The 25,042-nt window shown below is 38.5% G+C and overlaps 2 protein-coding genes and 1 long non-coding RNA gene across 3 annotated transcripts in view; 2 read left to right on the top strand and 1 right to left on the bottom strand.

Moving 5' to 3' along the window:
* LOC110872182 (receptor-like protein 38) overlaps positions 1-25,042 on the top strand; it is a 96,157-nt gene that overhangs the window by 23,624 nt on the left and 47,491 nt on the right. The window lies entirely within an intron of this gene.
* On the bottom strand, positions 8,581-11,653 carry LOC110872178. The gene is made up of 3 exons (XR_002554242.2): positions 11,245-11,653; positions 9,422-9,464; positions 8,581-8,724 (listed from the first exon to the last, which is right to left on the bottom strand). It is a non-coding gene; the product is annotated as an uncharacterized LOC110872178 (long non-coding RNA).
* LOC110869618 (receptor-like protein EIX2) lies at positions 21,097-24,686 on the top strand. The gene has a single exon (XM_022118857.2). The coding sequence runs from the start codon at positions 21,254-21,256 to the stop codon at positions 24,332-24,334; it is 3,081 nt and encodes a 1,026-aa protein (XP_021974549.2). The 5' UTR covers positions 21,097-21,253; the 3' UTR covers positions 24,335-24,686.

A 25,042-nucleotide genomic window follows, 5' to 3' on the forward strand; every position in this document is an offset into this window, starting at 1 on the left:
AAAGATTTCATGGCACGAACTGGAAGAACTTCGTTGGAAGGAAAGAAAAACACGAAGTATGGGTTTGATATTAATGCCGTCACGTGCTTTAACTGTGGCGAAAAAGGGCACTTTAAACGGGAGTGCACTCGACCAACAAAACACGGCAATCACAACCCTTTCAGAAACCAGACGAATGTGAATGCCCAACAAGAAAACCGTGAACGGAGGATGGTGGCAGTGAACAACAATCAGGGACAGCCTGGAACTACCAATCACAATCGGGCTTTGGCTGTTCAAGCTGATGAAGGATGTGACTGGTCAGTGCAGTTTGGTGAAGGAGATCAGGGAAGTGGAACTGCATTGTATGCTAAGGTCATCGAGCAGGTTCAAAAAGAAGAATCTTCTGGAAGCGATGACAGTTCTGGTTATTCTGGCAGTTCGGATGAAGAAGGCTCTGTTTCTGGGGATAATCACTCAGAGCCTGATGTGAATGAAGAAGGAGATGATGATATTCAGGAGCTACTAAATGAAGCTGATGAGCTTAAATGTCAGAAATCAATTCTGATTAGGAAGGCTGATACTGCATCAAAGGAAATGGAAAAGTTATTCTCTGAAGATGGAGCTTTTTCTTTTCAAACTGCCTTTATGGCAAACGGCTCAGCCTCTACTAGTCAGGTAACTTCTGAACCCCCTGCTCCTAGTATTTGTAAATCATGTGCAGAGATGAAGCTTGAATCAGAAAAGCTTCATAGTCATAATAAGAGTTTGGTTATTGAACTATCGAAATGCAAAGAGGCGAATATGGCTTTAACTCGGAACGAAAAAGATTTTAAGGAAGTAATTGAAACTTTAAAGAAAAATGTTTCCGAAGTTAATAAAGTAGTTTACCACAAGCAAGTAAGTATAAATGAATATATTAACACTGTGGAAGAAACTAAGAAGCAATTAGCCATTGCCCAATGCGAACATGATGCGATCAAACAGAAATTGGATAGCTATTCTAACTCCCGATTTGTGCTTGATCACATCATCGATGTTCAACAACTAAAGGGAAATCAGAAAGGCATAGGGTATAACAAATGTCCGCCCCCTTTGATGAACAACTATACCAAGATGCCTGATGAGGAAGAAATGCCTCGGTATGAACCCAGTGTGCCTCTTGATGTTGAGGAGTTTACCACTGGCCTTGGGTTCAAACCAGACAATTCTTCAAACACAGCCTCTAACGAACAAGAAGCTTCACCATCCATGAAGCAAAGTCCTCCAATTATCGAGGACTATGAGACATCGGATGATGAATCAGAAGTGGCTGTAAGTGATCAGGATAAATCACTTAGCAAGATGAAAGGAGTAGATATTCCACGAGAGAATCACATCCTTTGTGATCCTGATACTCCTGAGGTTCCATCTGTTGAGAAGCAAGTGATTGATCCTGTCAAGGTTGATAAGAAAGATGTGTCTACTGTTAAAAGCAGTAATGTGTTGTACACTTTGGTTGGAGATAATAAAATCTACTCAGATCATGTTTTTCCAATTAAAAATGTAAATAAATCTTTGATTGATAAAGTCTTTGAAGACAATACAAACAAATTTTTGGGAAAAACACTTCCGGGAATTGTGGTAACACAATGTGATCCAATTCCTAAGGCTGAGATTAGGAAACAATTTGGTAATCAAAAATCTCCAACCACTCAACAACCGACTGCTTCTAAGGGTAAACAACAACAACGAGCTCCAAAGCCAAAGGCTAAGGTTGAATCAAAAGGAGCTCGTTACATGAAGAAAGGAAAAGATGTTAAATTTGTAGCATCAAGAGGTACAGATAAAATTGAGACTTTTGAAAACAAATCAAACACTGATTTCGTACAACAAGTCAAGATTTTAAAACGTAACAGTGATAACAATTACACCCAACACACAAACGGGTGTGATGAACGAGCAAGTACCTCAGGTTCTACAAGTTCAACATCTGGTAGTCGATCAAGTTCTCCTAAGTCTGTTGAAAGGAGAACTTGTTTCAAATGTGGAGAAATTGGGCACATTATCAGAAATTGCCCAAATGCTCCAAAGAAGAAAATGGTTGAAAAAGCCTCACCTGAAACAGTTCACCCTCAACGTCGGTCAGTTTCACCTAAACAAGATAAACGAACTGTAAAAGAACAAGAAACTAAACAACGACGTAAGAACATAAAAACTGTTGAAAAAGCTTTAAAATCTGAAGTTAAAACAGTACAAAAGGAACCAAGTGTGTCACAACCTGGAAAACCAGAATCTTCAAAAACTGGTAGGCACAGACAAACTTGGTTACCTAAGTCGGGTGACAATTCAGGGGGAGCAGTTGTTCTTGAAAACCATCAAGAGATAGAGCTTACGTATCGTGATGCCAAGGGACGACCCAAGACCACTAAGGCTTGGGTCCCCATTCTCAACTGATGTGTTTAATTGACATGTGCAGGATGTTCTAGGAGGAACTATTAATAGTCATTGGATTGTTGATAGTGGAGCATCCAGGCACATGACTGGCGACTTACGGCTCCTGTATGACGTGAGAAATATCAGAGGAGGGTATGTTGCTTTTGCGGGTGATAAAGGCGGGTACATCACTGGAGAAGGAAGTATCTCCAATGGTATCGTGTGCTTTGATAAGATCAATTATGTGAAGCAAATTGATCATAATCTTCTGAGTGTGTCGCAAATCTGCGATAAAAAGTTCTCAGTGATTTTTGATGACGCTGGCTGTTATGTGCTGAAGCCTGGATTCAAAATTCCACAAGAATGGATTCTCTTATCGGCTCCGAGAGTTAATGATCTTTATATTCTCGACATGAGCCAGGCGATTACAACATCTGCACAAGTCACTTGCTTTGTCTCAAAAGCCACAGAAAAGGAGTCTATATCTTGGCACAGAAGAATGGGACACATTCACTTGAGAAAAATGAACCATTTGGTGAAAAATAATCTTGTGAATGGTGTGCCTGTGAGAAGTTTTCATTTGCAAGATATCTGTGTCTCGTGCCAAAAGGGGAAGCAAACAAAGAAGTCTCACCCTTTGAAGAAAATCAACACTGTCAGCATGCCTCTCGAACGTCTTCATATGGACCTTTTTGGACCTATGAAGCACAAGACAACGTTTGGTGATGCTTATTGTTTAGTAGTTACTGATGACTACTCTAGATTTTCTTGGGTATCTTTTATGGCACACAAAAGTGAAACTCCTGGCATCCTCAAGGATCTTCTTACAATGTTGGAGAATCTCTATACGTTGAAAGTGAAAAGGATCCGAAGCGACAATGGAACTGAATTCAAGAATCAAGTTATGGATGAGTTTTGTACTTCTAAAGGCATTCTTCATGAGTACAGTTCTCGTTATACTCCACAACAAAATGGTGTCGCTGAGAGGAAGAATCGGACTATTATTGAAACTGCAAGAACAATGTTAGTAGAGTCGGAACTCCCTATTCAATTCTGGGGAGAGGCTGTATCGGCTGCTTGCTACACGTTGAACAGAGTTCTTACAGTTAAGAGACATGGCAAAACTTGTTTCGAACTCCTTCAGAAAAGGAAACCGGATCTTTCTTACCTTGAACCGTTTGGTGCTCCTTGTACTATGATTGAGCCGGATGGAAAGTTTGGTGCACGAGCTATCGAGGGTTTCTTCCTTGGATATGCTACTCCGAATTTTCGTGTTTGGAATCTAACTACCAAAAAGATTGAGCTATGGAGCGAAGTTAGGGTTCAAAGGTACACGAGTCCTGTTAGGGCTCCGGGTGATCCGTGGATGTTCGATTATGATGGGCTCTTTGACTCCTTTAATCTGCCAACCTTTGACGAAGAATCAGCAGCGGCTCGAATGTTGCTGGAAAGTGACAACGCTGCGGTCTCGCCATTGGTTAGACCTATTGTTGTTGATCCTCAAGCTTCTTCGTCAGTCAACAATATGGTTCAAAATGAGGTTTATGAAGATGCTGCTGATTATAATGACTCTTCTGAAGATGATGAATATCATGATGCAGCCGAAGGATCTTCAGCTCCAGCTGCTCCTGTTCAAGGTGCCTCTGGTGATACACCTCATACGCAGAATATAGATACTGCTGAAGGGAATGCATCCACTTCTACCCACATTCCAGGTGTAGAGTTGGTTGTTGATCTTAATCTGAATAATTTGGGTATCAATGCTCGTGTACCGGATAATCCTGAAATGAGGATTCACGATACCCATCCACAGCAGAATATCATAGGAGATGTCCATCGCGGTGTGCAGACGCGTAATCAGCTGAGAAACAACCGGAATGCTGGTTTGTATTCAGCTATACGAGAATCTGGTCAACAAAATGACTGGTCCTTCGCGTGTTACGTGTCACAAGAAGAACCAAAGTCATGGAAAGAAGCTTTGAAAGACAGTGCCTGGGTTGAAGCCATGCAGGAAGAATTACAGCAATTTCACAAGCTTGGTGTTTGGAAGCTTGTTGAAAAGCCTGAGAACTACAAGAAGATTGGCACTCGTTGGGTCTTCAAATGCAAGAAAGACGACCGTGGAGTAGTTATTCGAAACAAAGCTCGTTTAGTCGTTCAAGGTTTTCGTCAGATTGAAGGGATCGACTACAACGAAGTCTATGCACCTGTTGCACGTCTGGAAGCTATTCGGATCTTTCTGGCCTATGCCTCATTTAAAGGATTCAAGGTTTACCAGATGGACGTCAAAAGTGCATTTTTACATGGTGTGGTTGAAGAAGAGGTATATGTCGAACAGCCTCCAGGTTTTGAAGATCCTGTTCATCCCGATCGGGTTTGGTTGCTCAACAAAGCTCTCTATGGTCTTCATCAAGCGCCACGAGCTTGGTATGCAACCTTATCTACGTATTTGCTGGAGAACGGTTTTCGAAGAGGTCTTATCGATTGTACTCTCTTCATCAAAGAACAAGATGGAGATCTTCTTCTGGTACAGGTATATGTTGATGATATTATTTTTGGTTCTACTAATGATGTTTTGTGTAGGAATTTCGAGCGAATAATGCAGGATAAGTTCGAGATGAGTGCTATGGGGGAAATGAATTTCTTTTTGGGCCTACAAGTGCAACAAACGGAGTCTGGGATATTCATCCATCAGACTAAATATGTTGGAGACATCTTGAGCCGGTTCCAGATGTCCGATGCAACGCCCATTGGTACCCCACTGCCAACTAATCACGGAATTACTCCTGACTTGAAGGGTGAACCTGTTAGTCCTTCATACTATCGCGCGATGATCGGATCTCTTATGTACCTCACAGCATCAAGGCCAGACATAATGTACCCAACGTGCCTACTTGCCAGATATCAAGTTAATCCGAAGGCCTCACATCTTGCAGCTGTCAAAAGAATTTTTCGTTATTTGAAGGCTTACCCCGACACCGGTCTGTGGTATCCTAGGGATAATAACTTTGACTTGGTCGCATTCAGTGATTCTGATTTTGGCGGATGTAAAATCGACGGCAAATCCACAACGGCTGGATGTCAGTTTTTAGGAAATCGCCTAGTCACATGGCAGTGCAAGAAGCAGACGTGTGTAGCTACATCAACATGCGAAGCTGAATACATTGCTGCCTCAAGTTGTTGTTCACAAGTTCTTTGGATCCAACAACAATTGCGGGACTACGGTTTTGAATTCCTAACTACTCCTATATACGTTGATAATTCTGCTGCTTTAGATATCACTAAAAATCCTGTGCAGCATTCAAAGACCAAACACATCGAAATCAAATATCACTTCATACGTGATTGCTTTGAGAAAAGGCTAATCGATGTTGTTAAGGTCCACACCGATGACCAACGTGCCGACTTATTTACCAAAGCTTTTGACAAATCTAGATTTGACTTCTTATTATTGGTAAATGGCATTAAGGTCAAGCAAGAGTAAAACCAACATCGGAAAATCATTTTTGTAAATATCTTTGTGTGTTTTTAAATTTATCTTAGTTTGTTGATTTTAGGGGGAGTAAATTCAAAAATCGGAAAATACAAAAACACCGAAAAATTTCAAAAACACAAAAACAATAGAAAAACAAAAATGAGTTTCCTGGCGAGCAAAAGAGAAAATGATAGTACATCAGTGGTCTATCCAAACCTCTTTAAACCTTAAATGCAAAACGATAAGCAGCTCTATATAAGATGTATCGGTAGGCTCACAATCATTTTAAAGTGTGCAGGGTGATATAAATCTTAATCGACTGAAGACCAGGTGGGAACCATTCATTGGCATATGGTCTTAGTACCGAAATTTCGTTTGATAGATTGCCGAGGTTCTGAGATATTCGGTCTTTATGCTGCTTATCATCTGGGTATCATGGTTGTATCTTTTACCGAAAAATAACGGGGACGCAAGTCTAGATCTTCCATGATACTATACATACGTGTACATATTTACATACTGCATTCGACCTCAATAAGTGATAAACAATCACATGTCCAAAACAAATAAGTGATAAAATATCACATTTATCCGGGTGTCAAGTTCGTCTCTCTGCTGTACGGAAGTACTGACCTGTTCACGGACTTGCACCTGTGCCCTCATGCATACGAAAATCAAGTTCCTCATCAATAAGTGATTATATCACATAGGACTTGTTTTCAAATCAAAATAAGTGAGTATCTCACAATTTATACGGTCAAACAGATGATAATCGGTATACTCACCGGTAAGATGAACTCTCGTGCATACCTTGATACGGGAATGTGTCGTGATGTGGATGAACACCGGTCGGTAAGTATAAATCATACATTAACGTATCCTCTAAACATGATTACATCTGATAAGTTGAGCTTAAGTGGACAACAATACCGATAATTGTTATAGGATGCTTATCTTAATATTAACTAACTGAACAACAAGAGTGTTTTGGCATGACCGTACACTGATATGATTCTCTTACCCTCGAAACTCGCAAAAAGAATGTTTGTATATATTTATTTATTTACTGCTTAACTTTTATTGTTTCTTTTAAAACAGTTTCGTCGTTTGGTGCATATCAGCACGACATTAGCGGTGATGTCGTTTGATAACACTCAAAGGATTTTAAATTGTTGTCTTTTACTTTCAAAAATACCAAAAAGATTTTAGGTGTGTTTTAATATAAACTTTATAAAAGCCAAAAGGATTTTCTTTCTACTTTATTTTCGATCGCACGATGTTGGAGCTCGAGTCTTCGTTACCTGAAACCTGACTGAAAACCGAATTGACTAAATCTTCATAAACGGTCGAAATTTGCAAGTTTTGAAAGTTAAAGACTTAAATTGACAAATTTATTAAACTTTCAAACTGTCGGACGGTGTTTGATTGTAACATGGTCATTCGTGTGTCATTTGTTTATACTATATTCCAAGCAGTTGTTCTCATTACGCGTTTAGATTTCTTGCATGTGCAGATTCTAAAGGCTAGGAGAACATGGTCGATGACAAACTTTGGAATGAAGACACGACGAGAAGGCGCTCAACTGATGAAGATGATCGAGTTGCCGCTGGCCATCATCAACACCACAAGGATCTCACTTCATAAAGTTAAAGTATTTCACGAGCATAGCCCAAGGGGGAGCTTATGTTAAGGGGGAGTTTGTCAACACACTTCCTACATGATACGGGTAGTTTGTTGATACACTCTCTGCTTTCAAGACGTGAAGACTTTGAAGATCCTCCGACATTGAAGACGTGAAAGGACATCAGAGTTTTGGTAACTCGAAGACCAAAGACCGTCGAAGTTCGAGACGAGTCTACAACTATAGAAGATAAAGACAAAGCTACAGCCAAGGGGGAGTTTGTTGGTGCACTTGTGTCTGTACTTTGTCTGTATTCGGTCTGTATATAAACGATGTCCTCGGTAGTCTGTAAGTTGACCAAGTCAACCATCCTCCGGATTGACTTGGCCAACAGTTAACATATGTTTGATATGTTAGTCAGTCTCGAAGGATAGCCTCGAAGGATAGACTCGAAGGATACTATTGATCCTTCGAGATGGTCGATAGATATGGTTCGACTGTTAGACCTCGAAGGATCATCCTTCGAGGTCCCTGCTCATCCTTCGAATGGCTTGTCCTCGATAGATGATCCTTCGGACCATCTATCGGATCCTTCGGGATAGACAACCTGTGCTGGGTATATATATACCCATGCAGTGTAGTGTGAAAGGCAGATGCACACAGACAAGAGATAGAGAGCTTGAGAGCATTCTGCTGGAAACACACACACACACTTGAGAGTTTACATCTTTGGTTTTGTAAACATTGTGCTTGTAATCGTAACCTTCATACGTATTAATACATTGGTGTTAATCGGTGAAACCTTGTGTGCTTGTTTCTCTACTTGCTTCATCCCGGTTTGCCTACTAGCTTGGATTCCGCACTTGCTAGTGGGTTAGTATAACAAGGTTTATGTTCGTAATCCTCCGCGAAAAGGGACCTACAAATTTCCAATGTCAAACGACAATGAAATGCAAACCACAATTTGAGTTTTCAAATGACAGTGAAATGCAAACGACAATATGTGTAGGTGATAATATTAGTTGGTTAATATAGTGAAGTAGTGAACTAAGCTAAACATTTGAAAAATCTAACGTCAAAATTAGCTAACAACTAGAAGGAAGCACCCCCCGCGTTGCAGCGGGGGTGCTAAGTGTTGATGTGGAAGCTGGTATAATGTGCCTCATAGATCCCCATAATGTTCCGCCCATATGCGCAAGAACAGCACGCGTGCAACTGTGTAGTTATGGTAGTCCTAAGTATTGAAAACATAGGATGTAAATATGATAGTTGTATCAATTCATCATGCGTGCAAATTCTGGGAAAACAACTATCAGATAATATCATGCATAACCAAGTATACATCACGATGAAAAATTACTAAACGAATTCCGATTTTCCATCCGTCTTAAAGCTTCTACAGCCTTTTGTTTATGGCTTTCAACAGAATCATCTTCTTGAAATGACTCAACCTCAGTTTTTAAGTCATGCATAACTCATAAGCAATAGTAAAATAATGTAAGGTTTTTCATAAAAAACGGACTAAGGTTTTTTTCATAAAAATAGAGTAACGTTTTTTTCATTAAAGGTGGTACCACCTACTATGGTTTTGTGTGTTTTTAGGTACAACCCAAATTGACCCGTCATGAAAAATTTAACTCATCCGACATTTTTCAACTTTTTGCTTAAAAAGAAAAAAAGAAAATTGACCCATTAAGAAATCTATAAACCAAACTGACCTTTCACGTTTTGCATATTAGAACATAATATTTTTTTTAACAACCAAATGACTAATACCATGTAAAAAGCGCCAAGGATCAACACAATTAGACATATATATAAAACTCTAAACCATAGATGCATACCATATAGTTTGAAGCATACAATTGAAGGAGTTTACAAATTTAGGTGTAGGAAAACAGATCTTATAAGGATAACCAAAAACACATTACCTTAATATTAGACCGTGCTAGCAACAACAAATATGGGTGTCACCTATATTATACATCACACGTACAGAACATTAGTTTTCATATAATGGATCAAGCATTAAAGTACACTTTTGACGGCATTTAATTCACTTGACAAATTCCCATTGTGCTAAAAATAGCTATCTGACCCATTAAACCCTTTCTTTTCATTCAAATAAAATATATACAAAGATTTGGTGACTGCCATGAAAAAACAAACCTTTCTTTTCATTTAAATAGAGCAAACAAACTGCATTTTACAAATTCATAATCTTTTAAACAATAAATCATTTTTTGTATTTTCTTGTCAAAAAAGCATCGACAGATAAAGCTATGGCAAGACTTTTTAATAAAGAAAACGACAGGAGAATACATACAGTGATAGAGGTGATGGTTCACTCTTTAGGTATTATATCATGTGATTAATGAACATGGTGACTATTGACCTCAAACAAAATGCAATTAAGAGGTCACCTACTTTGAATAATTTGGTCAAAACTGAACTCCAATGTAGGAAAAGTAGGTAACTAAGAGAATGAATATTTACTAAAGGTTTCTTGCAGAAAAACCAAGACTTCGTATGCCTAAAGCACACGATGAATATTAGAAGAAAGAAAAACATTCAACCAGTCAATTCAAATTCACCTGGCAAAATGATAATCGGCTCAGAACTAAACCTGGAAACATTATCGGCTTATAATCACCTAAACAAAACAACATTCAAAGCCCTAATCAAACCACTAAATCCAACAATCAAAATGAGTTAACCAACGGGGTGTTTTGTTTCTTGCGGAACAATAAAAAATGATTATACATGTAAGTACAATATCATGAGGACTCTAAGTGATTTTTGTTTAAAAGTCCTCGACCTGCAATAAGTACTAATTATTTACCAGCAACTAACTTGATGTATCCCACAATCTTAGATTAACCATGCTCCCGCCGACCACCATATTTGTACTAACCTTATCGAGAACAGTTGGCACGTAATCCCGTCAACATAAAAGTAGCAGAATATGTACTAAATATCTCATCGCTAATTATGCAAGAATCAAAATATGAACGATTAAAAACTTACCAAGAAACGTGTCAACCCGAGAAGAAAAAAAACCCTAACATGCTGATTGTACAACAATACCACCACCGCTTAGACTATTTGTTGATTGTCGAGTATGATTCAGCCCCCCGGGGGTCTGGTGGTGGCCTGGTAGGAGCGACGATTTGCTGGCCAGTTGATGTCCCGGTGGTGTGTAGAGATGAAGTTTGGGGGAAAAGGCAAGTGGTAGTGTTTATGATGAACGGAAAGAGAGAGAGAGAAAGAGATGGGGGTAATCAAATGGATGCCATTAATCAACAAAATAAAATTCTTTCAACAACCTCAACTTCTTAAGAAATTCTTCTTTCATTGAAGTCAAACTCCTTCTTATACTCAAATTTGCCTAATCAGCCCTTAAAACAAAACTGAGGACGATCAAAACTGAAGACATCAATCTTTTTGATTATGAGCCTATACTCCAAGACTTTTCATAACATTTTGTTGCTGTGATTCATATCAAACTTCTAATACAAATGCACTTATTTTGACTAAAAAGTAAACCTTTTCTCTTCACCCAAAAAAGCTTAATCAGCATCAATAAATCTCGAAATCGCCATCAAAACAAAGAAATCCACATAAATGACTCATTTATAATGCAAAACTCAACAATACTTCAAATAAATTAGCAAAACCCCTAAATCTACCTACCACAAAGATAATGTACAATAATCATGTCATCAGTGATCTATAATACAAAAAAAAAAATTACCGTTGGTCGTCGCCATCGTGTGCTCTGTTTGGTTGAAGATGGTGGTCACGATTTTTTATTCTGGAAATTGTACGGAGGTGCTCATAATCTCTGTTTGTTTTGAAAAAATACAAACCCTAATTTTGACCTATTCTGCAACAATCGTCTTCAAGTTCTGTTAGCTGTGATGTTCTAAGAATAGCAGGGATCTCCGATGGGTACGCTGGAGAAGACTACCCAGATGAGGTTAATTGTCGGTGGTGAAGCCATGGGAGGGAAAGAAAGTGAACTTGTATTGGGGATATGAAGAAGACACGTATTTTGAAGAGGCCACACCGCATCAGAGGAAAAATTTACAACTCATAAAGCGGAAGATACAATCCCACATTAGCATAGAATACCTTATAAGCAAGAGGTACAATTAGCAACTGCACAAAGTAGTTGCAAATTAGAGTATATATAAATGATCAGATGGTAGATTTTTATACTAAAAAATATATTTAGAACACTCAATCTTTTTACTGGGCTTGCATATCCTTGCGAAGTGGTAGGCCCACTTCTAACTGAAACCTTCAACATCAACAAATGTGTTGCTATACAGGCGCATAAACCAGATTTTCGGTCCAACCGAGTTTGGTTTAAAAACCGATTCAGTTTCTTGATCAAAGCAAATCAAAACCGGTTCTAACCCAAATGGGCTGATACTTATTGTTACAAAAGACCCTGCTCCTTCCCCCCCCCCCCCCCCACATTCACTTCTTTACACAATGGCGGTCCCGGAAATTTTTTTCCATGGAGGCGTATGAACAATTTGATCAACTTTCTCTCGTATTATACAATATCTAACAAGAAAACTAACAGGAAATAAGTACTACGTTGTAAATTCCCGCCGCCATATCGCGTGGGTGTTCTACTAGTGTGTGTGTGTGTCTTAAAATGATAGAATAAACAGCCTTACACATTAAAAACATACTTTTTGCTATGAAACACAAAGTTATAGTACAATATGATTGAGATGAACTTTTTTTGAAACAACAAAATTAACTACCAAAAACATTGAAAAACATACTTTAGCTATGAAACATAAAATATTTTAGTATCTTTGAAGCACATGATGTAAGTTCATCTTCCCTGAACATATCCACCGAAGAAGGGTATCTACAAATATCAGAATTTTAGTAACCAAGTCAGCACATAAATCTAGAGGAATACATATATGTAGTTATGGAATAAATTTTTATAAATGTTTCATTTTGGCAATGCAAGAATATACCTGCTCTTTAGAAAAACGTCCTCTTTAGGCGAGCGAAATTCACTAGAATTGATACTATTAACCAACCATAAACATTTTCAAGCATCTCAAAGTATGCTACCCTCCACCGCCTGATGAAGTACAAGCTCCAAAGTAGTCCCAACAATCCAACAACGAACCCTGGGCCCATGCCAAAATAAAACCACAAGCCTTCATCATCATCTTGACCTTCATTTTTAACAACATGATTATGTAATGAATTGTTTCGTTTGCAACTCCTTGATACTGGTGGCCCACACAATCCATCGTTCCCTTCATAAGTAGAGGGGTCTACTAGAGTCTGGAGCTGATTTCCAATCGGGATTGCACCAGATAAGTTGTTGAACGATAGGTTCAAGTAGCTTAGAAAGTTTAAGCTAGTAAAACTTTGAGGAATATGACCGGACAACCTGTTCATCGACAAATCTAAAGATTCAATTTGACTTAGATTTCCAATACTTCTTGGAATCTGTCCTTTGAGTTGATTTTTCGAAAGGTTCAAGTTCTTCAATTCCACAAGGTTCATCAAAACATCTGGAATTTCTCCGGTAATGTTGTTGCTTGAGAGGTCTAGGGATGTGAGAAACTTTATTGTCCTTGTGTAAACCAACTGAATTCCCTTGATGGAAGCCAAAATATTTTCTTCATAGTAACCAAGATCATATCCTAAGTCAACTCGATTGATGATCATACCGTTTAAATTACTGAAGCAGCGGGGGATTGTCCCAATTATGTTATTCTGTGCCAAGTTTAAATGGTGAAGAGCATTGAGTTGACAAAGTTGTAGTGGAATCTTACCCGTAAACTTATTTGATTGGAGATTCAAAATGCTTAGGTTTAACAGGCTATCTCCAATCCAAAAAGGGATTCGACCTGTTAGAAAATTGTTCCCTATATCCAGTGTGACCAACCTTGTCAAATTCTGTAAAGATAGTGGAAGATTCCCCACCAATCTGTTGTTGTGCAAGTGCAATGACTCGAGTTCTGTAAGAGAACCCAATGAACTTGGAACAACACCGGTTATAGTGTTATTTGAAAGATCCATGACTTTCAAACCAATCAAATTCCCTAAGCACCCAGGAAGGCTCCCAGAAAACTTATTTTGTGATAAATCCAAAACTTGGATGCTAGGAACCTTGCATAGATGACTTGTAACGAATGATTCAACTCGCCTTTGAGCCGTTTACCACCGTTTGTTAATAATTCATTCAAAGACACTGGAGGGTGAAGATCAAGTTTGACAACATGACCATTTTGATGGTCACACCCAACTCCGTGCCAATCACAGCATTCTACTCCGCTCCATGTTGACAGAAGATTATAGTTGTCTGTGAGGCTATGTTTGATTGCAAGAAGGGATTGCCTCTCTCTTTCAATACATGTAACATTTGAAGAAGTCATAAGCATGTTGTTGCTTAGCCCAAATCTTTGCAGGAACAACAATGTTAAGATGAAAAGAAAACTGGTTTCCATTTTGGGGTAAGATCATAAAATTTCAGTTTCTCAAGTAGGGGAGGATGTATATCATGTTATAGAATCCTTTTTTTTTTTTGTAATTCCAAATAAAAACTAAATCTTTCAAAGAGTTGACAGGAGATTTAGAGTCACGGGTCAAAGTCTTCCAAGAGTTCCTGACATGAGATTTCATCAACTTTCCTGTCCTGTACTTTTGCATATGTAATTTGCATTTGTAAATTTCTTGGTTTGTAATATGATTTTAGATATTTAAAATATGAATATCCAATACGATTACAAACTAAAGGTAGGTAGACGAGCAACAAGCTGCGCCGCTACCCCTTTCTGAATAGCAAACCCTACCCTGCTAAACACAAAATTCTGCCCCTTAACATGTGCGGTGTTACTGCTTACCACCTGTTGAACCCGCTTTAGGAACCGCACCGCGTCAGGGGCGAGAGCGCCGAATGTATCGAAAGCGAACGGGACAAACACGTGCTGATTCTCGATGCAAGCTTTTTCGTGTTTAGCTACTTTGCCGCCTCTGCCTTGGTTATCGCCTGTCCCGCCACAAACCCGTGGTCCCTTAGCCCAACGAGGGGGGACACACCTATCAAATCGACACACGCGTGTTTCCCTCCTTCCCATCCAAAAACAAGAATGTCAGCGGGCCGTAGCGTAGATCTCCCTTCTAATGGATCAGTCAAGAAGTTCATCGGAGCTTCCTTTTTTGCCGAGATCCCTGCTCGCTTAAGGACATCATACAACACATCTCGAACTAAATCATGTCGATACTTAAAGCCCGGTAATTCTTTGCAATGTACTGCATGCTCCCCAAAAGAATCCAAGCAACACTTCTGACATACAGGACACGGGTCATCATCCGGGAAAAGGGGTATCATTAAACGGTACTTGAGGATAGCCCGGCATTCCACAGCTGACATACATTGCCCTAAACCTTCGATGGGAACAACAGACAGTAAATCCTGAGCATGGGGGGCTCGCAAGCACTCAAACACGGCTCGCTGGCGAGGGGAAAAGGCAAACTTCTCTTCAACTGTCTTGACGATTTCGCCATATAAGGCATTCGCCAGAATTTTCTGAGCTTTAATGGGGGCGGTGTCTTTAATGTAGAAACTGCCAAGATCAAGATGGGGAAGAGAACTATGCAGATTGTCCAATGCACCCTTGTAATCAGAGTCTAACAGCTCTCCCCCACATTCGCGAAGGATGTGGTCTTGAAGAACCCAAGATTGGGCCCTTGAAGCCACAAATGCGTAGGAAGAGGCATCCTCAGCTGAGCAAATCCCAAGCCCCCCAAAACGTGTCGGGAGGGAAGCTAACCTCCATTTTAGGTCCCCGAAAAAGGCACCCCCACGAACAACAATGTCCTCGATCGTATTCCGAAGCCCCTTGTCAAAAACAGAGACGACTTCCCCGACATAAGAAGGCTGACACGTTCTAAGCCCAAACAGCAGTTTAGCAACCCCCATACACGAACGAAGCAGAAGAAGTTCGCTCTGAGGGTCCTTAAGGCGTTTGAGGCATCCCATCAGCTCAACCGCACATTTGGCTCTTTTGAGGGCCAACCCACTAATAAACTGCCCATCTCTACTGACAGCACCACCCAAGAGTTACACACCATGCACCGGCCTACCAATCTCCCGCGGAAATAAACCCTCCTGAATCTTCACCCCGTCGCATGTAGGCCAAAAAACTTCTGTTTTTTTAATGTTGAGAAAGAGGCCCAAGGAGGGGCCCTCCACTCTGATGATGTCTAAAGCCTTGGCAACCTGAGTAGCATCTCCAATAATGGTCCCATCATCCAGGTACCAGGCGTGAAAAAGAAGCTTACAACGATCGCTGATTCGGAGAACAAGAGGGTGTAAAACAAGGGCAAAAAGAAGAGGCCCTAAAGGATCCCCTTGCTGAACCCCCGTGGAAGACCAAATATAATCATTCCCCACATAAAGCCTAGCTGGTTGCCCGTATAAAAAATCAACCCAAGCAGAGATGGATGGACACATTTTGCTTACCTCGTTTAAAAGAGCAGTTCTATCCACAAGGTTAAAGGCATTCGAGAAATCGACGGTAAGCATAGCCAACGACCCGTCCCAGTGGTACGCATTTAAGAGCCTGTTCGCACTATGAAGAACCGCCTCAGCCCCGTTTGAAACCCCGACCCCAAACTGAAAGTCACCAAGATATTTGCCCATATCCTTCCCCACCCCCTTCATCGCTACCTTGGAGACCACTCTCCTCCAGATCGAACCCACTGCAATAGGTCTGATCCCATTATCGGGCTTGAGAAGGGGCGTAAGAGGAGCAGATGCAACAAACTCCGCCAAACTCCTCGGACACCCCCACGCAAGAAAAGGTTAACCACAGCTGAAATCGCTCTGAGTAGGCTAACAGCAATCACGGACCCTTCACCAAAAAGGGCATCCAAAAGGTGTTGAGCCCTCAAACCATCTCTCCCACATGACGTCCCTTTCGGGAATGATTTGATACACCCAAGCACACTGTCGTTCTCCGCTACAAGGTGAGGTTCTGACGGAAGGAAAGCGGGCACGGTCGGAGGGGGCATGCACGGGTGTTTATCCACAAGAGACTTCATAGTTTTCTTATCATGTGGCGCGACCCTAGAAGAACAAAGGACCTTAACTGCAACGGTAAAATGACCATCGGCAACCTTACGTAAACACTGCTTGACATTAGAACTCCCATCCTCGCTTTTTTTTCCAGACATTTTCTTAAAACCCTCCGGACCCTCCTTCACAGGTTGAGCAAATAAAGACTGAATGAGAATGCCAAACCCCTCACGGTCACCCCATTGGGACAACGCCCGCTGTATACCGAGACATTGACCATTTTTCCTGTTGCCCGACCTCTTATCCTGGCGGCTAACCGGCGTAAATACACGCAATGTACAACGAGGTAATAGCAGAAGTCGAATCCATGCATCAACCGAATCAGGCATAGATATTTTATTGTTCGCTTCAAATGCAAAAAGTAAAACAGATAAATGTGAGAAAATAGAGTGGAGAAAAAGTAGGAGATTTTAATTAGATTGTGTAGAGTAGTCGGTTTAATGGTTTTGGGTTCTCAGGTTAGTTTATTTAATTAGTTTAAATAGCAGCTTTGTAAACCCGACCTGGGTGTGCCTAGTTATATTTCATAAAAGAGAGTCACGAGAAGCTCAGACAGTTCAGGCAGGTTTTTTTATTTGTTCGGATCACCACAAAAGTGGTTTTAGACCGTTAAGACCGTGGGGTATGGTGGGGCTTGGGTTGGGCATTGGTTGACACGTGGAATGGGAAAAAAACCCACGCCCATGGGGTATGGTGGGGCTTGGGTTGGGGGCTTGGGTTGGGGGCATGAGTTGACACATGACCATTGAGAGCCCGCCATGTCACCTTACTAGCCCGCCCCACGCCCGACTTCAAACTCACGCTAAAGGGGCCACACCCCAAACCCAAGCCACAACCCAAGCCCCATACCCCGGCCTTATGATGGGGGAGGTGGCATTCTTGGCTGTTTTTAGCTATTAGGTGGTTTACGGGGTCAGTTCGGAGGGTGGAGCTTTTTGGATGATCAGGGTCAAATGGGAAGGGTGGGGCCAATTTTTTTTTTTTAATTTTAAGTTATTATTTTATTTAATTCGGGTTATTTTTTAAGTATTTTCTTTTTAAAGTTTTTATATATACACTTTCTTTCTCTAATGTCAAATAAGTTATATTTTGGTTTTAAAAGAATTATAAAGTTTCAACCTTTTATAAGTTATATTAAACTATACAAAGAGTAAATTAATTTTTTAGTCCCTGTGTTTTAATAGTTTTAACCGCTTGAGTCCAAAATCAAAAAGTTTAACGCCCTGAGTCCCTAGCCATTTATTTTATAAAGTTTTGAGTCCAATTTTGTTAATTTTATAACAGATGAAAATGTTAATGGACTGAGATCTAACATGGAAATTTATTTCAATTTCGTTTAGTTGAACGAAACCGATTTAGAGAATCTCTTAGCTAATGCCTTTTTAGTTGGAACTGGCTCAAATTCATTTCAATTTCGTTTAGCTAATGTTTTGTTAATAGATTTTTTCTAACCCAAACTAAAATGACCATCGGTTCCAACACGGACCCGTCTTAACTAGAATTCGTTATGTAAAAGTTTTTTACAAATCAATTTAGAGAAATGTGTCTTGTTTAGAGATAGGGTTAGATAATGGGATGGGAATGCTATGAAGCATCATTGGAAGAAAAAAAGTGACTTTAGTGATAAAACGCAACCTGAGCCGACTTGACATGTAAATTCTAATGTCGAGTTAACCTAAATTTGAGCACCTAAATGGTGAACCCAGTTGAAAAAAAATCCTTGATCCGTCACTGACTTTGGGTTATAATTTATGTGTGTACGGATTAAATTTTGTGCTTTAATATAAATGGTTAACAAGCCAGCTTGCCTTGGCTTGGGCTTGGCTCATTTACAAACAGAGCCGAGTTTGAACGTGTCTTAAGCCGCGAGCTATTTTAATGGCCCTTATAGTGTTAGGATCCTAAACAAGATAATTATAGTATGTTTATAGTTAATTAGGCATAAATAGATAATGTTGCACTGATTAAAGATCCTAAATAAGATAATTATAGTGTGTTTATAGTTAAGGGATAATTTTATGTATACAAACTTAACAATTATAGTGTGCTTATAGTAATTTTATATATACAAACTTAACAAATTTCATATATTACCCTACAAGATCGAAATTACCTTACAGGATCATTTGTAGATTAATTTTAATAATTACTCTTCTTGTAAATAATTACGAAAAATGCCACCACGTTTTTGTACATTTTCACCCTATCGTACGTTTTGTATGATAAGCGTATTTGTATTTGATCTTTTGTCTATAAAATATTGGAGTTTTAGAAAAAATAAGGGTAAATTGGTCATTTATTAAATTAGTTTTAATGAATTGGATATATTTGATATTTTAACAATTTGTAAGGGCATACATGATATATTTAATTTTGCATGGGTATGTACGACATTTTACAACTTTACAGGAGTATATATGAAATTGCCCCTATAGTTAATTAGGCATAAATACACACTGTTAGGAATCCAAAATAAGATGCTATAAGTATGTTTTAATTACATTGCAGGTCACCATCTACGCAAGATATTCAAACTGGTTGTCCTAATATTAACTGAAAGGCTGTTAATTCAGGGAATCGTTTGAGAGCACATTGACAGCTAGATGAAGGAGACGTGAGTTATTTTCATACACCATTTTTTTTCGTTTTAATTAGTTTACACATTAAAAAACATTATTTTTGTAATTGATTTTGGTTTATTTACATTTTGTGTGTAGGTATGTGGTGCATGTGTTTTTCCTAGGATCATGTGAAAGGGCCTATGTGATACTGAAAGAAAATGAAGCGGATGCAAAACTGCAGATATTGTGCACGTTTTATTAATTTATGCCCTTGATCCACCTGTTGATTCTGATTTGTATCGGGCTCAAAACTAGTTTTAGCGTTTAAACTGTTTTTTTTTGCTCAAACCCGTTCGGATCGGAACAGATTCCTAACACAAAAATCCCAAACCTGTACCAAACCGCTGGCTTGGGGCGGTCCAAACCGGTTATTTGGCTACCAAATCGGGCTAAAACTTGCTTTTTTTACACATCTAATACTCTAATAGAAGGAAGCAAACACATCTAATATATACATATAATAAAAGAAACCATATTAGGGACACATGGCGTTCTATGAGTCAGTCTTAATTATTTTTTGAAGTATTTATTATGAAAAGTCATTTATTGATAATATTAAATTTAGAATTTGTAGAAGAGATTTTAATGATAAAGATAAAGATAACTGATAATAATGTATTAACTATTAAAATCTAAAAAATATATTAGCATTTTAAATATTTATAAAGATAAAGATTTTATTTAATTGGTAGTTTTAATTGTTTTTATATTTTTATGATAAAAACAAGGATAACTGATAATCAAATATTAAAATAAAAATATTTATTTTAATCAACTGTTTCGTTAAACGGATTTATTCAATACTTGTAGAACATATATATTTTTTATAAATGGTATATTTATAATCATATTTCTAATAGAGGATCTCATTATCCTGTTTTACACTCCAATGGAATAATAATACTAAATCATAATATTCAGCTTAGCTCTTGTATTTTTAATATTTTTTACTAAAATGTTTCTTTTCTTTTTTTTTCGGCTGATTATCCAACATCAGGTAATACGTAAGTTTCTAACCTAATAATAAATAAAAAACAAAGTAAAATGTTATAAACCATGTAATACACAACTCTCTAACCTGATAAAAAATAAAGTAAGATATTACAATAAGTAAATAGTGCGTACCTCAAACTTCCTTTTGTTAGAAAAACATCTTGATGACTAAATGTTTTAACGAATTACATTATTCGTGTAAGACATGTGTTTATTCAAATCATGCAATACACGAGTTTTTAAAAGATGTAACTATTTTATTACTTAGTATATAAAATTATATTTATTTAACTCGTATAATACACGGGGTTCTAACCTAGTACTCTAATAAAAGGAAGCAATTATGTGGATACAATTTGTTCTCGTTTCAGCCTTTGTTTGTTTTGGGCTTCATGATTGATGTGCCAAATTAGGGCCTTATATATTAATTCTATTGGGCTTGACATAATCTGCAATGTGGATCTCGATGGATTAAAGACAAAAGGGTATTCAATTTGTGGGCTTAACTGCTCAAGGATATGCACAAGTATATTTTTTTACTAAAAGATTTTTTATAAAATTGAATTTAACATATTGCTTACCATGAATAAAGGATGTCAAGTAACAATTAAAATTTAAAAGGATTTGTGCCATTAATATGTAGAGTAGCTATGACTCTATGACCCCCACCACACCCAAGGATCTGAACCTGAGAATTTTTTTTACATAAGGTTGCTCAAAGGTGTATAACATATTGTAAGAAAAAATGGGAATATAACTATAGATTGTGAGGTGACGTTTTATGTACAATAAAATTACCAAAAAATTATCCACTGGGAAGTGAAGGATTATAAGGTACAGGATAGAAGAATGCAATTTTGTGGATGCTATTTGTGCATTGATATTCCACAAAGACTTAGAAAGTCTTCCATGGGCCATTAGCTCCCGTCCAAATATCTATACAACCATTACTTCACGTAGTTTGTTCGTCATAGCAACTCATATTTCGTCTCATTTTTCTTAAAAGTTGAGGTTGAATCATGGGAAATCAGTGGGTTTGGGGGCTTCATCTTTTTTTCTTAAGCATGTTTTTGGTTGGAACAAAATATACTTGTCTGGGTGCTCAAAATTCGACAAGAAGCTGCCATGAACAAGAGAGACTAGCACTACTCAAGTTCAAACAGAGCGTCAAAGATGACTATGGAATGCTCTCTTCATGGGTTGGCATTGATTGTTGCTCATGGAAAGGAGTCCGCTGTGATGGTGCCAACGGAAGAGTTGCCGGTCTTCATCTCAGAGGAAATTACGCCTATGAATATGATTACTACTTAGAAGGTGATAAGGTGAACTCATATTTGGCTGAGTTAAGACATCTGCAACATCTGGATTTGAGCGGAAATAATTTTAAAGACAGTCAGATTCCTAAATTCTTTGGATCCTTCAAGCAGCTAAGTTACCTCAATCTCTCTCTTGCATTTTTTAATGGTATTATTCCCCATCACATTGGAAATCTCTCCAATTTGAAGGTTCTTGATCTTCGTTCAAATGATATTCTCACGTCAAATGATATGGCATGGGTTTCTGGCCTTTCCTCACTTGAGCATCTTGACTTGAGTGGCGTAAATCTTTATCAAGCAAACAATGTTGATATGGTATTTTACATGATTCCTTCATTAACATATTTAAGTTTGAGAGGTTGTGACCTTACTAATGCTGATCTTGGTCTTCACCTTAATTCAAGTAAAATACTTCCCACCATTGAACATTTGGATCTTAGCTCCAACAGCTTTGAAGGTCAACTCCCTCACTTTTTTCAGAACTTGACATCTTTAACGTTCCTTGATATTTCAAGATATAATCTTAGTCTGGCATGGAACTCTGTAAACCTGCTAAACACGATTCCTTCTTTATCTAAATTGCATTTGTCAGAGTGCGGGCTTCACAATGCCCCCTTTTCACCCAATTATTTGAATTCCAGTGCCCATTCCAACATACAATATCTTGATCTTAGCTTTAATTCAATTGAGGGTAGATTTCCATCTGAATTAATGAACATCACTTCCTTAAAAGTCCTTGACCTTTCATTCAACAGTTTGAACTCATCAATTCCTGACATGCCTAACCTTCTAAAGCTCGATGTTTCTGCTAATTACCTTGAGCACATCGAGCTTGTTGGGATTTGGAGACGATGTCATCTGAAGGAATTGAGCGTATCATATAATTATTTTGGAGGAGAAATGATAGGCCCATCATCAAACACGTCTGAATGCTCCCACTATGCTTTAGAGGTGTTGGAAGCAGAGAAAAGTGAATTAAACGGTTCGATTCCAGAATCATTGGGAAGATTAACAGGTTTAACTGATTTAGATCTGCAATCAAACCTGTTAACAGGTCCAATCCCAGAATCATTGGGAAGATTAACAGGTTTAACTCATTTAAATCTGCAATCGAACCTGTTAACAGGTCCAATCCCAGAATCATTGGGAAGATTAACAGGTTTAACTCATTTAAATCTGCAATCAAACCTGTTAACAGGTCCAATCCCAGTTACAGTTGGGCAACTCACCAAACTCGTTGACTTAGATGTCTCTGAAAATTCTTTAGAAGGAGTGGTTATGGAAGCCCATTTTGCTAACCTCTCGATGTTGCAGTCGTTGGATACAAGTGCTAATCATCAGTTGATTTTTAATGTCTCACATGAGTGGATACCTCCATTCCAACTGAGGAGTGTTCAACTTAGTTCTTGCAAGATTTTAAATGGATTTCCACACTGGTTGCAAAATCAAAGGATGCTTGTGAATCTGGAATTGTCTAATGCTAGCCTATATGGTCTTCCACCAACATGGTTGCAGAATATGCCCAGGCTTAATAAATTAGATCTCTCTCACAACAAACTCATTGGATCAATTCCATTTAGCAAATATTTCATGTTTTTAAATCTACAAGACAACCTTTTCAATGGGTCAATTCCAAGGTCAACGTGTAGAAGAACAAGCTTGATAACTCTTGATGTTTCCAGCAATCGGTTATCTGGAAATATTCCTGATTGTCTAGAGAATCTACAACACATGAGGATGCTTATACTTAGTTCAAATGGGTTGTCTGGGGTCCTCCCAAGTTCTTTAGGAAATATTTATTTCTTGGAATGGTTAAAACTGAATGACAATAACTTCAATGGCCAAATACCACAAGACTTGGGAAAGTTGGGAAACTTAAATGTTTTGGATTTGGGCAATAACAAATTCTCAGGAAACATACCAAAATGGATTGGAAAAGAACTTTCAGAATTGAGGATTCTCAGGTTGCATAAAAACAACTTCACAGGAGGTATTCCTCATTCTTTGTGCAAATGTTCACATCTTCATATTTTAGACATCGCACACAACAACTTTACAGGATCCATCCCTCGTTGTTTTGGAGAGTTGAGCGGGATGGTTGAGGCAAGACACGCATTTGATTTTCAACCGTATGAAGAGGAGTTAAAGCTGATGGATGTGATTCAAGTATTTAAAGGAATCGAGCTTGAATATACAAAAACATTGTATATAGTTGTTAACATGGACCTTTCAAGCAATAAACTTACAGGGGAAATCCCTGTAGAGCTAACTGCACTTGCTATGTTGATGGGTCTCAATTTGTCTCATAATCATCTGAGTGGGAGTATTCCAGATAGCATCGGAAACATGAAGGCGTTAGCATCTCTTGACTTCTCAGACAACCAACTAAGCGGGACGATCCCTCCAAGCATGGCTGCTTTGAACGATTTGAGCTCAATGAATCTGTCACACAACAAACTGTCAGGAAGAATTCCAACCGGAAAACAACTGCAGACACTTATCGACCCATCAATATATGCTGGTAACAGGGACCTCTGTGGTGCACCTCTGCAAAATAATTGTTCCAATCCTGAAAACCCACCAGCCACAACAAGCAACAGGTTTTTGTTTTACATGGACATAACGTATGGATTTGCAACAGGTTTTTGGGGTATTATTGGAGTTTTGGCATTCAAGAAGGAATGGAGAAGGAAGCTTTTTATGATTGCAGAGGTAACCATGGATAAGGTATATGTGGCGGTTGCAGTGAAGATTTCCAAGATTAAAAGAGGCAGAGAAGCCTAACAGATTCTTATAATAGACAATATTTGTAAAATTGTTGTTTTGATTTAAAATACTCTTCTGTTGTGTAATATATTTAGACCATGGGTGTGTTTAATACAAATAAAAATATTACAATACACGAGATAGAATACAGGTGACAGATTACAGAAGAAGTGGACTGAAGATTAGACATGTAAAAAGCAACAACAGGAGCAATGATGATTACCGAGAGAGAAACAATCCAAAAAGAGGTATATTTTTCGTTGTTTAGATTCTTTATCGTTCTGTAGTGTTTCCTGCAAAATCTTTACAGAATACAAAGTCATTAGAATCTGCAAAACCTATACATAATAGAAAGCTACGTAGAATTGATAGACTATAAGTTCCAAACGTCTGGGATAAGGAGTTTACTTTGTTGACTTCAAAAGTGTATGAAGATTTGTAGCTAGCATCACTTAATGGACTCGTTTAAGGAACCAGCTGGCATTTGAAAATGAAGATTTGTAGCTAGCATCACTACCTTTGTCTAATCTTGGTTTCGGTTGCAACTAAATATCAATATACTATAGTGGGTTGCTATGAACAAAAGAGGCTAGCTCTGCTCAAGTTCAATTATACAGATAACGTCAAGTTAGTTGCATTAGTTTCACCGGTAGAGTTTGCTTAGTTGATGAAGAGTACTTCATAAAATCGCGGTTTAAGGATTCATATGATTCGGGGGAAATACTC

This window comes from Helianthus annuus, chromosome 8 (assembly GCF_002127325.2).
Source record: "Helianthus annuus cultivar XRQ/B chromosome 8, HanXRQr2.0-SUNRISE, whole genome shotgun sequence".
Lineage (NCBI taxonomy): Eukaryota > Viridiplantae > Streptophyta > Magnoliopsida > Asterales > Asteraceae > Helianthus > Helianthus annuus.

Bases quoted from the DNA above. Each gene is read 5' to 3' on its own strand.
- LOC110869618 (XM_022118857.2), top strand. From the start codon at position 21,254: ATGGGAAATCAGTGGGTTTGGGGGCTTCATCTTTTTTTCTTAAGCATG.